We start from the raw sequence: 12,417 nt of genomic DNA, 5'->3' as shown, positions 1-12,417 counted from the left end.
TCTATTGTTTAGTATCTCATTCATTTCCTCCTTTGCTCCTTTCTCTTTCTGGTTCCAGTGAACTTCAGCCCAGTTTTTTCTGACGTTTGGATGGCAGACGTTGTCCCAAAAATGAATGTGCTGGTCTCTTCTTGTGTGGTGGTGCCCTGCTCGTTCAAGTATCCTGGAGAAAAACAATCACGTTCACGTATAAGGGGGATATGGCACAAAATAAAAGACAGCAAAACAAATTTTATTTATCATCCAGATTCCACTAATATTTTAGAAAATTTCAAAGGTCGCACCAAACTGCTTGGGAACTTGGGATCTCCTGAACATAACTGCACTTTAGAGATAGATGAAGTCAGAGACCATGACAATGGCCCGTTCTGTTTCAGAATTGAAATCCCAAATGTAGAAATGTATTCTTATTCTCAAAACTGCGTGTCCTTCACCATGATGCGTAAGTATGTCTATAGTAATGATAATTTTGAACAAATGATCATTTATCATATTTCCCTGTTTTTGCACTGCAGTTCTGGACCAACATATTAATTTAAATATTATTAACAGTGCAATTTCATGTTTTAGCTAAACCAGAGGATCCAAAAATAGTAAAAATTGACATATTTGAAGAGGGTACTGCTGCTTCGTTGAGGTGTTTTGTCACACACACCTGCCCTTCCCACCCCCCAACCATCACCTGGAGCCATTTCAATAGTGAAGCCACACAGAGCACCAGGTACCTCGATAATGGAATCTGGGAAGTGGAGTCTTTGCTGACATTCACTCCAACAGAGGAGGACGATCACACAAAAATCACCTGTAGCATTAATTTTCATGGTAATAAGAAGTCTGAAGCTACTGCTCGCCTGTCTGTTAAAAGTAAGCCATGTCACCTTTAAGTGAGAAAGAAATGAAAATCAAAACATGCTTGTATACTGCATCTGAAGGGGCTACACAATGTTATACAAAAATGCTCTGCTTCCTCTGAGGAAGTTTAAATTGAGTTTGCAAATAGGAAGCGGAATTGCAATTGAAATTCAAATTACTGGAAGTAATATTGGACTTTCATGAAATAGAAAAAAAAAAACAAAATACACAGTTAAGGTGTATTTAACAGTTAAGCTTTACAGTATATTTTACAAATGATTACAACATGGATTTCATACAGATATTATTGTATGGACTTTATGTACACATTACTTTATTATAATAAATTGGCCTATTTTTTTACCACAAGAAGAATATTTGATAAAATTGTCACATTCTCAATGATATGTGATAAAAATGAATGTCTCTGAATTGCAATGAATTCAGTTCCACTTCCTGTAATTCCAATTCAAATTCAATGTAACATCCTGTAGGGTGGATTCTATTCAAATTCAAATTCACTAATGGAATTGAATTAAATTCTGAAATTTGCACAGCCCTGCCTCTGAGGCAGCAGTCATAAGACAAATGTGCAGGAAATTACTTCATCCAAATCTACCTCAGAAGCAGCAGATCATTCTGAGGCACTGATTTACAGAACTACGTGTATAGTATATTGTATGTTTATTTCTTTCAATATCATGTCTGGCAGCTAGAGCAGGCAAACATGAGGGTCTAGACAAAGCATTATTGATTAATGTTGCTATATTTAAAAATCTCTGTCCAACGTGTGCTACCCAGTTATGTGCATCCCACCTGTTGGCTGGTAACCAATTACATTTCTTCTGCCTAAAATGCAGCACTTCCTCAGAACCATTTTGAGTATTGATTTTAAACACAGGCTCAGAATCTCACGAGCTCAGATTATTTGACCTGTTTACATTGGCATTTTAGTCCTGGTTTTCTTAGCATTCTCACAGAATTAGACTGATGATGAAAATAAGAGGCTACATCCACTCAGGATGTCAGTCATGAAACATGGAGTTTCTAATTTCATGTACAGTTCATTTAAATTGTATTCATTAAAAATGCACATAACAAAATACTTGGAGATGTAGAATTTGTTTGGGAACTCCCGTTCTGGAACAATAGTCATGAGTTACCCTGACCTTTTCACGTTGAATGGGCTGAAGTGGTTGTAACAAATGATTTAAGTGAATTTCTAAATGAATGAAACATGCATTAATGCTTCTATATGTATATGTTAAGTTTTGAAAGTGCAATAATCTTATTTTTAAAATGGAAGCTATCTGTTGTATATTTGCAGGCTCCTAAAAAAAAGATTAAATACATTAACATGACAAAACAGCAACAAACAATTCCTGAACAAGGGTTTGTTTGAGTAGATGCCAATAGGTCAATTTTAGTTTTACATTTCAAAGTGCACCAGAGTTTGAATCATAGTTTACTTGATCCAAGTCTTGATCCAATTTTAAATTGCAGTGTTCATAGTTGTTCTTATGAATCCTACTGACAGAGCAATCACAGTGGAGCTAGCAGACAAGTATGAACCAATCTCACTGCAGTGTGCACCTTTTAATAACGGTCACATAGCAAAGAGAAAGAATTAAGGTTAAATTGGCAAAAACATTCCACTGTAGATGGTTTAAAGTGTTAAATAAGTTAGTCTGCTTCTACAGTAAACTTCTACTGTTAATGTTTAATGGGATACAATCACTTAGTCAGTGTGTATGTCACTTATTCATTCACTTAATTTAATTTCTTACTTTTTTCAGGAAAATCAAAACTCACTCACATCATAATTCCAATCGTAGCTGTGCTTGGAAGTGCTCTTTTATTTGGAGGGATTTGTTATTTTATGAGCAAGAAATATAAGTAAGTCTAAGGAATATATATTATTTTTACATACAAACATTTGACATCATTTACATTCATTGTAATTATATGTTGCACTGTATTAGTGTTACAATGCAGTAGAAATATTTGTTGTTTTATTTATGACATTGTCTTGTGGTCTTGCTTTTTTCATATGCAACAGGAGACGTATTCAAGAGCTCCAGTCTAGAAATGAAAATGGGTAAGTAAATGCCTTGCTGACATTCAGTCTTTTTTTAATTAATTCCTGATAATGTTGAAACAACAGATTAAACTGTGCTTTTCATGGAGTTGTAATGTCTAAAAGACAGCTGCCATGTTAATTTCAAGAAGGGAAAAACCCATTAACCTGTACATTTTAATTAGGGCATGTAATACTCAACCAAAATTATACATATTTAAACGAAATATAAATTGACTTAAGTTTCCAGGAATGTACTTCTTCAGAATATGCCTTAGATGCAGCAGAGCATTATAACATTCTGCAGCTTCCTGTAAGGCAGGAAGTTTCATTATCCTTCATTCAAGTTAAACAACATACTGGGATTTTTGCAGCACTTTCAACACATTATGAAACAGAACTATATTTACAGCAACAACAAAAGTTACATTGCACATTTGTTCTTTCAGAAACATTTCTGACAAACAGAAAATCTCTCACAAACCAATCTGTGCCGAGTTGGTTTTAACCAATCACATTTATCCCTGGTATCCAGTTCTGTTCCTTCTGCCTCAAGGGCAGTGCTGCTTCCAGAACCATTTTAAATGATATTGCACACATGCTTCAGCATCACCACACAGCAGGTATTACTGCGGTGGTTGATCATTCATGACACACTAGGGACACAGTTTTGGTAGTGGCATGTATGTATGTATGTCTTGCACAGGTATGAGTGGATCAGACACAGTAGTGCTGTGGGTGTGTTTATACAGTGCCCATTCACAAGCCACTTGGAAATCACACCATAGTCCATCTGTTACTAAACACTTTCTGTTAACTGTCCTATCGTCCTTCACTAATGGTCACTGGATGCTGTCCATGCTCATGGAGAAATCACCACTCAAGATGGTTCTGAAGGCAGCACTTCCTTCAAGGAAGAACTAATGTGTTTGGTTACCAGCCAACAGATGGCATGAACATTGAACTGGGCAGAGATTTTCAAATACAGTGTCACAGGATGATGTTGACTGGGTAGTTTTTGGGTTGTAGGAGTTTTCTTACTCAGACAGTAACACTGATATGTTTTAAAATTCCACTCACACCGTGTCTGATCCATGGTTACCAGCACAACAATTACTGACATGTCACCCCCATGTCAATCTCACTGCAGTGCCAAGAATGAGCCACCACACAAATAATATTTGCTCCATTGTGGTCTTGGCCATTGAACAACAGGGTAAAAATGAGATAAGTATTCAGAGAAACAGATAGAAACCTGTCATAAATGGTGGAACTACAAGGTGTATCTATATGGTAATTCGAGCTGATGAAATGCACAAGTATAGAAACAAGTAATTTTTATAATATGACTAATCAGTGCATTATCTTTGGATTACCAGTCAAACGTATTACAACTTTAGCATAATGTTCTTTACAGAAACATTTCAAAGCACCTGAATATATTTATTTATTTGTTTATTTATTTATGTATATGCACAGACTTTGGAACCGAATGTCTAGAATGTCCCGAAGGTAAAGTAGATCTCATCCAAGGATTTATTTATTATTTTATTATTGTTGTTTTTACTGTTATCATTATTATGGTTATTGTTGTTGATGTTGTTTCTAAATGTATTCTGTCAAAAATCCTGATTGTATTCTCTCACTCTGTAATCAACAGGTTCAGGTGGGTGGATTCAAATTTTCAAGCACACCTCTTAGAACAAGGCTTTGAATGTCCCTAAGTGGTCTAAGTATCTCAACATTTTTATTTAAAAAAATAACTTAGTAATAGACGTTATTACAATTAAATGAGATTATCTGGAGCAGCTGCAAATGAGCCTATTGTCACCATGCTCATTGGCAAGTTCCTGCTAGGGGTCTATAAAGACTCGCTAACCTTTTTGAGTGGAGAAATGGAGCTGCAATCTCTCAAGTGACAGAGCGCAGGCTGTGAATGGTGGGCAGTCATTTTAAAATGAACTTGTAGTGTTTCTTTTTACTCACAAGTTCAAATCTGTCCATGACAGAATGGAATAAGAAAAGATGCAAAATTAAAAAGGCTCAAGTGGGTGTGTAGTATAAATTATTTTGAGTAATTCAAACATGCAAATGATTTTTCACTTCTGAGATGTTGCTGAGAATTCGCTCAATGGCTGTGGAGAAATCTGTTTAACATTGACATGTTTTTTAATAATGTAATCAATGGTGTATATTTGTTCTTGGCATTGGTGGGGACCTATGAATCTACCACTCTGTTTATAAATTTCAGCCTGCAGTAACCCTGTAGTTGGGTGCTATTCACTGGCTTGTACTCTCTGTATTTCTATGTTTTGTTCATTTTTGGTGACATTTGTACTATTCTTGTAAGCACTTTAAACACTATATAAATTCAAGGTATTGTTATTATTATTATTATTATTAAATATTCAATTGGGTTTTACTTTTTGGTGTGAGCTAAATGAGTGAGGGGTAGGGGTGACATTATTTCAAGATAATGATGTAATAGTGACCTACATTCTGCAACTGTAAGGAGAGCCCAGAAGCAAGTATTTCTTTAACTGTTCCAGAGGCTAATGTGTGGGGGCCTTATTGTAACTGTTTCATTCAAACATAGGACTATTTTGGAAGAGTGCACTACATTATTTTAATATTTGTATTCAAACAGTATGGCCTTTGTTGACTGTTTATTTGGCATACATTGTTAAACCTTAGGTTCAGGAAAAATTGTCAAGATCATAGCACTATGATATAGTATCAGATAACTTCTTTCTGCATTCTTCTGCTGGATCATTCTACACATCTGTCTCTACTGCAGTTTCCTTTTTAGTGTAGAATAAGAGACATATGTCTATATTCCTGGATACTGAGCTTTATTTGTGCCATTAACAATATTAATTATATGAATAAAGAATGCAATGTTAACACATTGGGGCAGATTTGACACCATTCATGGCCAGGAGCCAAAGACAGCTTTATTATCCTTACTCTGCTTGTGTGGAAAGTGGCCTCTCCCTCTCCCAACATCCCTCAGCATGACGCTAGTCAATAGACTGCTGTTAGCTAACAAAATGGAATTGCAAAATTTGAAAGGGCATTACAGATAAAAACAGTCACCAATTAACATGCATTTATTTATTTTGCCTTAACTCTGCTGAGTTTTTTTTAATCGCATTTAATGTTTAATCCCTGTATCTCATAAACCTAGTGTAATTAGTATTTTGTAGCTGGTAAGTATGATTTGATAAAGCCAGTTGATTTCTCAACTCACTGTTAACTTGTATTCACTGTCATTTTACAGTTACAGAAGCCGTCAGAGTCGTGAGCCTAACCTGAATATGGGCACAAAGTAAGGAACTTAGTTTGGCTTATGCTGTGTGATGTATGATGATGTAATTTTTAGTAAAACTTATCAGCATAAGATGTTTTCTGTGACTGAATAGTAAACCAACTATGTAAGTACTGTCTGGATCCAAATTATTCTCCAAACATATATTTTGACAGATTGGACTGATATTTATGTATAATGCATGGAAATGATCTGCTTTCTGTATTTAAAGATCATGACCAAAACCAAAATAATAAAATTGAAGCTAAAATAATTATATTTTAAAAGTATAGTATTTTGCAGGTCACTTTTATCTGAACATCGACTTGAAATTTTTACACTGTAGAAAATAATAGGCATTGGAGGTAATTATTTTCAGTTCTTTTTTTTTTCTCTCTCTCCTCCAAACTATCTCAGTGAGCAAACAACCTGCAACAAAAGTCAGTACAAACGATCTGGTGTAAGTATCATTAAATTTTATTTCACAAAAGTGTTATTGGTACAGGTGATAAATAATGTAAAATAAATAGCATTTTAAATCATATTGCAACTTTTTCAAATTTTGTATTTTCTGTATTCTATTATTATTATTATTATTATTATTATTATTATTATTATTATTATTATTATTATTGTGTGCCAGTTCAAATGTTATGTTTATATTGTTATAAATTTATCTGGTTAAAACCACCGAACTTAAGGTATTTAGTAGAATTCAAAGTGTTTTCAAAATGTTCTTAATTGTGAATGCTACAGTGTTTGTCTTTGTCATTTGTTTCTCAACAGGAAAAAGACAGCATTTATGAGTAGGGTAAAGCAGCGGTCCCCAACCTTTTTCGCGCCACGGACCGGTTTCATCTAAGACAATATTTTCACGGACCGGCCTTCATATGCTCAGGCCTACATTTGCTGATAATCGTTAATGACGTAATCTAATAATAAATCATCCGTAGTGGTCTTATGTCAAATGCAAACATCAACAGACAATAAACAACATTTGTTAATAAATTAATCAACAATATCTCTGTAACCGAAAATATTTATTTTAGAACGAAAAATCCTTTCTAATAAGAAATAATTATGATAAAAAACTAAACTCGATTCAAGTGACAATACTGGTCATTTCTATATAAAAGGGTGAACAAGTCAATCAAATAATAATAATAATTTCAATTAGTGAGAGCACTGAACCTTTAGCCGTTGATTCAGCTTTGAAATAACGTAATGACTGCCGTCTAATCAACGTTCTCCTTTGAGAACGTTGAAAATGAAACGTTCTCAAAATTTTCAGGTTGAAAATGAAAGTTGAAAAGACGCCCAAACACGGACATTGAAAAGACGACTATTAGACGTATTTTGGACGTCCATTGACGTTATTAATTGGTCCCGAAATAAACTACTTGTATGAAAAATAGACTCAAAAAAATCCTCTTTTGTAAGTCTTTGGATAAAAGCGTCTGCCAAATGCATAAATGTAAATGTAAATATAAACGCATTTTGGACGTCCACTGACGTTATCGATTGGTCACCACTTAACTAACTTATTAAGATGGATTTTGGACGTCCATTGACGTTTAAAAAATGTCCTTGACGGACAGGCTACTTTTAGACCTATTTTTAACGTCCAGGGACGTTCCTTGTTTACTGGGTGAGCTTGTTTCTCTGCAACAAGCTGGTCCCATCTCGGGGTAATGGGAGACAGTGACACCCGAAGTGTGTTCCGTACTGCTACGTACAGTCTGTTCCGTAGTTTCGTTTTGGTTGCGAATCACCTGTAGGAATAAACCCGTATTTTAAGTAGGAATCCTGATATTGTCTTTTAAATGCAGATTTCGTTTTCTTGGAAGTCGTAGGCTCTTCTTCTGTCTTCTTATTGGGTCTTTTCCCCTTTCCAAAGAAGCTCGCCAAAGATGTTTGTTTTTCACTCATTGTTGCTAGCTTTTGTGGTAACGGCTGGTTACGCATGTATGCGTCTGTGCGGAATGACTTTTCAGAGTGCAGAGTCACTTCTCAAAATAAAACATCAACATTTAGACTGATAATCAATAAAAAAAAAAGAAAAATTCAAACGTTCTGTGCGGCCCGGTACCTAATGGCCCACGGCCCGGTATCGGGGTAAAGACTGAAGAACAAACTGAGAAATATAATGGATCAAATTCCACTGTTTTCTTTATTCTTAATACACAGTAACATTTTATTTTTGATAAAAATGTCATTGATAACAAAGGAAAATCTATCTTCTAGATAATCGTATTAAATGCTTCAGTTTTCACTAATAAACTAAACTAGTTTATTTACATTTGTTACATTCTTAAAATTACTGTATCTCCATTATTATTTTAATAAACATTAATATGCAAAATGGTAATGTTCATAATGCCATGTGTGTGTGTGTTTTTTTTAAGAAATATACTTTGTAATACAAATATGTGTTATATGTAAATTTCTTTTAGTCTTATCTCCTTTCATCTGTGAACTCATGAGCAGCATTGCTCAGCTTTTTCAGTCACAGCACACTCTGCATCTATCTGATAGCAATAACACCCACAAAGACAGATTAATTGGAGATTTCAGTGAACATTTTGCTTGAAAAGTAAATTCATACTTTGTCTCACTTGTGAGTGAGTAAACATAAACATGAGTTAGCCTTTCCTCACTGTCCTTTACATCTAAAGTGTATTTATTTACAACTGACAATATCCGTGATGAGGTACTCTTCTGTTTAAACAAAACATTACTAATAACAATTTGGGAAACATATGGCGTTCAACCAAAGAGGGCAGTGTCTCTTTACAATTATATTCGAAGAAGAAATCAGTAAAATACCAGTAAATGTATGCAAGCATGCAATGCATTCTGCGCATGCGCAGTCCAAATCGGGCAGCAGCGCAGATCTGGTAGAGACAAGCCACTCCACCGCGAGTTGGAGCTGGCGCATGGCGCATCGACACCATGCCACCTAGGTTGAGAAAGGTTGCTTTAAAGTAATGTCCCGTGGAATGGTGCAATGTGCAACGCGTCATTCAGAAAACAGTCAGATTATATGGCAGCCTCTTTTAGGAGAGAGTCTGCAGTAAAGGAGGAGAGGAGACACATAAACATACTGGCCAGGAATGCTCTTTATTAAACCTTAGGGCATAGTGAATTAAGAAACAGATCTGATTGGGCTGGCTCTTAGTGGGTAAACCACAGATCTTTACGTGCCAGCCACACAAAACCCAAAAACATTACGTTCACACATACCTCTGTACTGGCTTACTAAGGTACACATTTCACTGCATAGCAGTTGATACAACACACAAATAAGAACCCCAAACATGTCTCAAACTCTACAAGTGGTGGAGCACTAAATATAAATCAGCTTTCCCTGATAGTTACCTGAAAATATCAGTGGAGGACACCACAATATTTTAAGCTCTGTCTTACTAGGCAAAGTAAAGTATTGTCTGGGGCCAAAGGATTCCCAAAATACACCATCAGGTATCATTTTCACAGATAGGACATAGCTGACAAACATATCAAAATGAACATGTTATCAGGTAACTGTTCTTAAACTGTGGGTCACAAGGTGAGCAGGCTAGTTTTTCCGAGTACTGTTCCTCCAAAATATAGAAATGGACCAGTGTGACGCTCGTACATGTAAATCCCCATTTTGTTCCCCCCTCTCTAAGGACCCTTGAGCACCTGATGTGATGTCTGATAAAAAACATGACTTACTCAAAGTCACACAGCTCCAGGGACCTGGAGGTTGTGGGTTCCAGTCCTGCTCCAGGTGACTGCCTGTGAGGAGTTTGGTGTGTTATCCCTGTGTCTATCTGCGTGGGTTTCCTCTGGGTGCTCTGGTTTCCAGAACTGGATAAGGTTTACAGACAATGAATATTATAAGGTATAGAATTTTGGTAACATTTTATAGGCCTAATACAGCCTGACAATCAGTGTATATTTTTTGTCCATACAGTGTAACAAACCATGTTTTAGAGTGTTATGGCAAGCCAAACAAGAAATATTTAATGAACTTTGATATATATAGAATGAACGCTGATATATATAGAATGAACTTTGATATATATAGAATGAACGCTGATATATATAGAATGAACTTTGATATATATAGAATGAACGCTGATATATATAGAATGAACGCTGATATATATAGAATGAACTTTGATATATATATAGAATGAACTTTGATATATATAGAATGAACGCTGATATATATAGAATGAAAGTTGATATATATATATACAATGAACTTTGATATATATAGAATGAACTTTGATATATATAGAATGAACGCTGAGATATATACAATGAACTTTGATATATATAGAATGAACGCTGATATATATAGAATGAAAGTTGATATATATAGAATGAACTTTGATATATATAGAATGAACGCTGATATATATACAATGAACTTTGATATATATAGAATGAATGCTGATATATATAGAATGAAAGTTGATATATATATATACAATGAACTTTGATATATATAGAATGAACTTTGATATATATAGAATGAACGCTGATATATATAGAATGAAAGTTGATATATATACAATGAACTTTGATATATATAGAATGAAAGTTGATATATATAGAATGAACTTTGATATATATAGAATGAACGCTGATATATATAGAATGAACATTGATATATATAGAATGAACGCTGATATATATAGAATGAACGCTGATATATATAGAATGAACTTTGATATATATATATAATGAACTTTGATATATATAGAATGAACGCTGATATATATATAGAATGAACATTGATATATATAGAATGAAATTTGATATATATAGAATGAACGCTGATATATATAGAATGAACTTTGATATATATAGAATGAACGCTGATATATATAGAATGAACTTTGATATATATAGAATGAACTTTGATATATATAGAATGAACGCTGATATATATAGAATGAACTTTGATATATATAGAATGAACGCTGATATATATAGAATGAACTTTGATATATATAGAATGAACGCTGATATATATAGAATGAACTTTGATATATATAGAATGAACGCTGATATATATAGAATGAACATTGATATATATAGAATGAACTTTGATATATATAGAATGAACATTGATATATATAGAATGAACTTTGATATATATAGAATGAACGCTGATATATATAGAATGAACTTTGATATATATAGAATGAACGCTGATATATATAGAATGAACTTTGATATATATAGAATGAACGCTGATATATATAGAATGAACATTGATATATATAGAATGAACGCTGATATATATAGAATGAAAGTTGATATATATAGAATGAACGCTGATATATATAGAATGAAAGTTGATATATATAGAATGAACTTTGATATATATAGAATGAAAGTTGATATATATAGAATGAACATTGATATATATAGAATGAACTTTGATATATATACAATGAACGCTGATATATATAGAATGAAAGTTGATATATATAGAATGAACTTTGATATATATAGAATGAACGCTGATATATATAGAATGAAAGTTGATATATATATAGAATGAACTTTGATATATATATAGAATGAAAGTTGATATATATAGAATGAACTTTGATATATATAGAATGAACGCTGATATATATAGAATGAAAGTTGATATATATATAGAATGAACTTTGATATATATAGAATGAACGCTGATATATATAGAATGAACATTGATATATATAGAATGAAAGTTGATATATATAGAATGAACTTTGATATATATAGAATGAACTTTGATATATATAGAATGAAAGTTTATATATATAGAATGAACATTGATATATGTAGAATGAACTATCTGTTTATTGTTGCCATGGAGGCAATCACCAGCCTCGCGGTGCGCGATTTCAAAATAAGAGCGGACAGCGCGATTGGAAAAAGAAAAATCATAATAAAAAAAAACTTTTCAAAACAGCTCTCGTGCCAGAAATAGATGCCCAATGGGCCTAAAAAGGCCAGGAGGCCGCTATTTGAGTATGGGGGATATAGAATGAACGCTGATATATATAGAATGATCATGGCCAAGGACTTCCGAACCATTCTGGAGGATCATGTGCATTCAATGGTTCAAACATTGTATCCTGAAGGCGATTCCGTGTATCAGGATGACAATGCACCAATACACACAGCAAAA

The 12,417-nt window shown here is 33.8% G+C and overlaps 1 protein-coding gene and 1 long non-coding RNA gene across 2 annotated transcripts in view; both read left to right on the top strand.

The window, feature by feature from the left end:
- LOC136686144 (myeloid cell surface antigen CD33-like) overlaps window positions 1-4,445 on the top strand; it is a 6,876-nt gene extending 2,431 nt beyond the window's left edge. Inside the window, exons 3-7 of the mRNA XM_066659709.1 lie at window positions 59-442; window positions 571-864; window positions 2,649-2,748; window positions 2,912-2,950; window positions 4,409-4,445. Coding sequence (XP_066515806.1) covers window positions 59-442; window positions 571-864; window positions 2,649-2,748; window positions 2,912-2,950; window positions 4,409-4,445 — 854 coding nt within the window. The remainder of the gene's footprint in view (window positions 1-58; window positions 443-570; window positions 865-2,648; window positions 2,749-2,911; window positions 2,951-4,408) is intronic.
- A 1,761-nt stretch (window positions 4,446-6,206) lies between these two features.
- LOC136686256 (uncharacterized) lies at window positions 6,207-7,636 on the top strand. The gene is made up of 3 exons (XR_010800304.1): window positions 6,207-6,257; window positions 6,654-6,696; window positions 7,023-7,636. It is a non-coding gene; the product is annotated as an uncharacterized lncRNA (long non-coding RNA).
- Window positions 7,637-12,417: the final 4,781 nt, after the last annotated feature.

The sequence above is a fragment of the Hoplias malabaricus genome, chromosome 1 (genome assembly GCF_029633855.1).
Source record: "Hoplias malabaricus isolate fHopMal1 chromosome 1, fHopMal1.hap1, whole genome shotgun sequence".
Taxonomy (NCBI): domain Eukaryota; kingdom Metazoa; phylum Chordata; class Actinopteri; order Characiformes; family Erythrinidae; genus Hoplias; species Hoplias malabaricus.
The sequence above is the reverse complement of the archived record's forward strand: the minus strand, read 5'-3'. Positions and strand labels throughout refer to the sequence as shown.